Here is a 5209-nt window from a genome sequence, read left to right as displayed (position 1 = left end):
CTCCTTCCCATGCAACCACACCCCTCCAAAGTGTTCCCGTTATAAAGAAATCAATAAAATGCTAATTACATTTCAAAATGCTAATAGGAACTGCTGTCCCTTAATCCCTTTCCATTTTGAATTCTCTGTGAGGACTTTAGCTGAAAACTTGACAAGGCCCTGAGAAACCAGAGCTAACTTTGAAGTTGGCCCTGCTTTGAGGAGGTTGTACCAGATGGCATCGAAGGTCCTCACAGGTATTCTGTGAGGGACACCACAAGGACATCGTACAGAGGGGTACAGAGAGCTTCAGGTTTTGCTGAGGATCTCTTTGTAGCATGTGCTGACCTTTTGATTGGGGAGGATATGAATCCACATTTTGGGGRCTAAAAAGCAAGTGCGGAGAATGAGTACTCACAAAACCATCAATGTGCTGCCAGCTGCACCGTCCCTCATTGCTCACCTGCCTCTTTTCAGAAACACGAGTTTTTTGTGGACATGACCTGTGAAGGCTGCTCCAATGCAGTMACACGTGTCCTGCAAAGGCTGGGAGGTGAGTTGAACTACCAGTGCTGCATGTGTGGCAGCCAGCTCTGGAGCTGGATGTCACTCCCCTGGAGTCCTCTGTTTCGCAAGGTTAGCACTGTGGGTGAAAGCTGAAAGCAGCTAGTTTGAAACCTCTTCTCTCCACCCTCACCACTCTGCTCCAGGCATACTGGTTAGTCAGTAATGAATCACTGATTATTAGCAGGACTCTTGTGACTCCTGGATAAATGACGAGGGAGGGAGGAGCTGCCCTGTAGCTGCAAGAGGCTGCAGTCATGAAGTGGCTCTGTAAATCACCAAGGCCATATCCTGGACCCGCTGGGAGCTGCAGTGGTAGAGACCTTCGCAGACTGGTCAGAAGGAAGGGAGGTGGATGCCTTGCCAAGGATGGGGCCAAGATGTCTGTGGTTGTTCTGCAGGCATGTAACCAGCTTCCAAGCACAGAGCTGTCACTCTGAAAAGTTGTTGAGCAGAGAGCYCAACCACTGGGAAAATTGTGTCTCCTTTAAGCTGAGATTACCAAGAGAGAAGGATCAGGTCTACACTTGTCAGCCGTGAGGACCTGTCATCCTGCTCTCCTACCCAACCAAGGGAGAATGGCCTTCAGTCACTAAGCCAAAAGCTCCAGGATTTCTCTAGGATCCCATTACCTAGCAGTAGCAATTCCACTTTCTCTATGTGTGTGTCAGCACTTCCCTTCTCCCCTCACTCTTGAACATGCTGACCAATTTCTGCCTACTGTGAGTAGGCAGAGTTCTCAAAGCTGGTACACGCCTACAAGTTTTGTGAAAATAGGTGGCTGGATACTTCATGTCCAGTTCCTCTCACTGGGTAGAAAGTTCACCCTGATTAGCCACTGGGAGATCTACGCTGGGAAGTGCTTTGTGCTTCCTCCTTCTTGCAGCTGCTAGCTGACACTGTCCCTGAAAGAACCTGTCTTTACCCTTCCCCAGCCCTTACGCCCATCGCATGCTGAACCACAGCACAGACTGAGCTGCCGGAGATTACGATGGCTGATTTAAACTTAGCTCATTCTAGTTATTGCATGAGTGATTGTGATGCTATAGGGGAGAGCAAGGAGACTGAAGCAGTCAAGAAATTCTGGTGCAAGAAACAGATCTGTGGGAAGCCTGCCTTTGTTTGCACCAGTGCTGGTAAGACACTGGTTTGGTTTTGCTGGTTGTTGACAGTATCAGGGTTTGCTGGGAGGAGGCATATATGCATTTGACTGACAGCCTTGAGAGCTCAGATGAATTTAAGGTGAGCTTTCCCTCGTTGTCAGGCCATTTGCCTGCTCTCAGCTGTGGAGCATGTTTTTCCTCTCCTCATAGGTGTCCAATTTGATATTGACCTGCCCAACAAGAAGGTGTGCATCGACTCAGAGCATAGCATTGACACGCTCTTGGAAACCCTGAAGAAGACTGGAAAGAATGCATCCTACCTTGGGGAGAAGTCTACACAATAGACTTCCCTGGTATGATGAGGTTAGGTATATATACTGGGCATATGAAACACTGAAAAGAGAGATCTGAGCTTGTTCCAGCTCTCTCGGTAAACYGGGCTGCTTCCTGGGAGGCACAAAGGAGAAAGACTTGCTGGTCCAAATTTAGCAAGCCCCTCATGTTGTAGAAGTGCCTGGACCACATGCAGGCAGCTCCCTTTCTGTTTGGGACCCCTTAATTATCCTGTAAAGCCTATGTGACCGTGGTTGTGGTGTCTGCTGCTAAAGGAGACTCAAATCTGATAGTTCGGGAGGTTTAAACTGATATTTTTTATTAGCTGGTCTGATTGCATGGATAAGTAGAAGAATACAGGCTGTGTGCCATTCTCAGGAGAACCTAGAGCTTTGCTAGAGCTCATCATCCATAAAAACAAATCCCAAAGACATTCACCAGCTGTGCAGGAGTAGTATTCCCCAACATCATCAGGAAGGGCAATGGGGCAGAAGGCCCCATATGGATGGGTATGTAGGGGGTTGTTCATTTGCAAAGGGACCTCTAACTTCAGCTTGTGTTACTGTTGATGTTACATCCTCTGCTAAAAACAAAGATGGAAAGGAGCTGCCCTCACAAACATAAAATGGTGGCTTTCAGATTAGTTCCTAACTCCTTCAGCCCCCAGCGAACCAGACGTCTGTCCCCAGGCAACCTGATTGTTGCAGCTCATGGATTTTCCTGGAGCCCCAGCACTAAACTGTCATTCACCTAACAGTGAAGTATTTTTGCAGGCAGGGTTCACTTTCAGTGGAAAAGAATGAAATGGGAGGAGAGGGTTGCCCACTCATTGCATATACCGTTCTTTTTGTCCAAGATTATTATATAGCATCTCTGAAAAGCTTGTCTCTGTCAGTGTAGCTTTCCAGTCCTGTGACACTTTTAAAATGATCTAGTTTGATCACCACAGATGTCCAGCATGGACACACTGAAACCATTTCACACTGATTTAATTTCCAGTTGATAACTGTAGTTTAAACTTGTAATTTACACCAGTAGGAATTAAGCTGAAACAGGAAAGAGTTGAACTGGTACCAGTATGCCTATGCAAGCCTGACTTAACAGATTTAAAATCTGTGCAATTTGTCTCATGTGAACAAGCTCACAATATTTCTGAGAAGTTGTTTAAATCCTAATTTTCTAATCAAATATAAGTTAATATTTAAAACAGAGAAACATACTCTGGGTTGAATAGGGCCTGAATGATTTTCAGCTCCTAGTCTGTATTGACTACAAAGCTGTTTTCAACTTCCAGGGACTGTGGACTCAAAGGTCTGCTAAAGTTAATTAAGGCTGCAGTTTCCCATTATAGCTGCAAAGCCAGTCTTGAATAATGTTGAGGTATCCCTTGTTTCCCATCCCTATGTCACTAGCCCTGTGTTCTCATCACTTTCCTTATATTGCAGCTAGGAGAACCAGTTTGACTGGATAACCTGGAAGAAAACTGGCATTTCTCTAAATGCTTTTTTCTTCCACTGGATTTTAATTGAAGCTAGTGGACTTGCCTGATGATCACTGAATCCAAAACAAAGGAGAGGGGAGGCTAGGCTGCCCCTTCTAATAGAGAAAAGTCACTCAATTTAAGTTTTACAGCATGTTTGCTTCCCCAGGGAATATTTTTAGGAGTTTACCTGTAAGGGAAGAGGGGGAAGTTGCAAATCATTGACACAGAGCTCAGGTCAATGGCTTTCCTTTGAGATGTGACCAGCAGAGGGCATCTTTGTATAACTTTATCGCCTTTGTGCTTTGTTTCTTCTCCCCTTTATTTATTTATTTATTTATTTTGCAGGAACTCGGATATGACTTCAGCAAAAAGACGGCTTAACTGTTTACATACCTCTCAGCTTGCTCCATCATTTCACCATTGCTACCCTGCCAGATGTCAGAAAGCAGAGGGCTGGCAGGAGGAGATAGCTGCATCCTGTCTTTAGAAGTGGAGAAATCTGTAGAAGGAGATTATATACTGTTTCTGGTCCCTCAGTAAATCAAGGCACTTCTTCTATATGTCAATGTATGTCTGTGTGTCTTGTGTGTCATTGTACTGCTTTACATGGCTTTCTGTGAAAGAGATGGCTCTTACAGATGGGATACTACCCTTTGCATGTAAGACAAGTCTCAGAGGAAATTGCACCTACTTCTAGAAGCTGGCTGCAGTCTCTGCCTGAGAGACATGTCTCAAGAGAACTGAGATTGAATGTTGCTTAGATTGGGCGAATCAGTGTCTCAGTTGATGTTTTCATCACAGAACAGCCAAACTTTCCATTTGGATTGCAAATCCTGGGAAGGAGGGACTTCTGCAGTGGGTGCTATAGGTCAGGGATAACCAAATATTCTTTGGGGGCAGAGGCCCTCAAAGAAGAATGCTCTGGTCTCTAGCAACATGGTTCAGCTGACAGCCTGAGCCAGCAGGTAGGAGCAGGAAACACAGACTCAGCTTAGTGCTTTTTAGGGGACTGCATAACTGTATGCATGTGAGGTATCATTTCAGATTCTGACTCCAGCTCAGGACATCTAGATGAGTCCCTTTCCCTTGCAAGTGTTCCTCTTGAACCCTTCCTAGCCCATTTGTAAAATTTCAGCTAAATAGGATAATAACATCATGGGGCTGTGATCCCAGAAGGAATCCCTAGGTGCATTGTGCACACAAAAACACAGTGGCAGAACTGTGCTGGTAAGAAACACAGAAGGGGTGGAGAAAGCAGAGGGCTGTGGCACTCTCTCCAAGGTTTCTTAATTCTCAGCCTCACATTCACTCTGAAGGATTATACTGTTGCTTAGCTCAGCTCCCATCGATTTAATTCAGGTTTCTCAAGCCAGCATAAGGGCCRCGTGTGTGTCCATCCCAGTATGTTGTCTCTCATTTCACTTGGGGGATGTTTCTGTCATGCCCACCAGTTGCATGTTCTGTAGCTTCTCTCCAGAAAGAAAAATCAACTAAAGTTTGAAAGAAATGGTTGCTTAAATTTAGGGAGTTTTTCATACTTGTACATTGAGATCACTTTTGACATAGTTGTAACTTATTCCTTCCTAGAGAGGTTTAGGTGTTCAAYGTCCTTTTTTTTTCTGCTGATCTACAGCAGATTGAGTTGTTGTGAATGCACTATAAGGGGCTGGAAGCGCTTCAGAAAACATAGACATTTACCTTTCTATTACTTTTTTTTTAATTTAAGGGAAATTAAATGATAAAAGCC

At 44.9% G+C, this 5209-nt stretch overlaps 1 protein-coding gene across 1 annotated transcript; it reads left to right on the top strand.

Moving 5' to 3' along the window:
- Positions 1-214: 214 nt before the first annotated feature.
- On the top strand, positions 215-4028 carry ATOX1 (antioxidant 1 copper chaperone). Its single transcript, XM_085317818.1, has 4 exons — positions 215-236; positions 374-532; positions 1857-1999; positions 3808-4028. Exons 1-3 carry the CDS (start codon positions 215-217, stop codon positions 1988-1990), a joined length of 315 nt encoding a protein of 104 aa, XP_085173944.1. The 3' UTR covers positions 1991-1999; positions 3808-4028.
- Positions 4029-5209: the final 1181 nt, after the last annotated feature.

The sequence above is a fragment of the Rhea americana genome, unplaced genomic scaffold (genome assembly GCF_003343005.1).
Source record: "Rhea americana isolate MKP2758 unplaced genomic scaffold, rheAme1 scaffold_51, whole genome shotgun sequence".
Taxonomy (NCBI): Eukaryota; Metazoa; Chordata; class Aves; order Rheiformes; family Rheidae; genus Rhea; species Rhea americana.
This window is presented reverse-complemented; position numbering and strand designations above follow the sequence as displayed.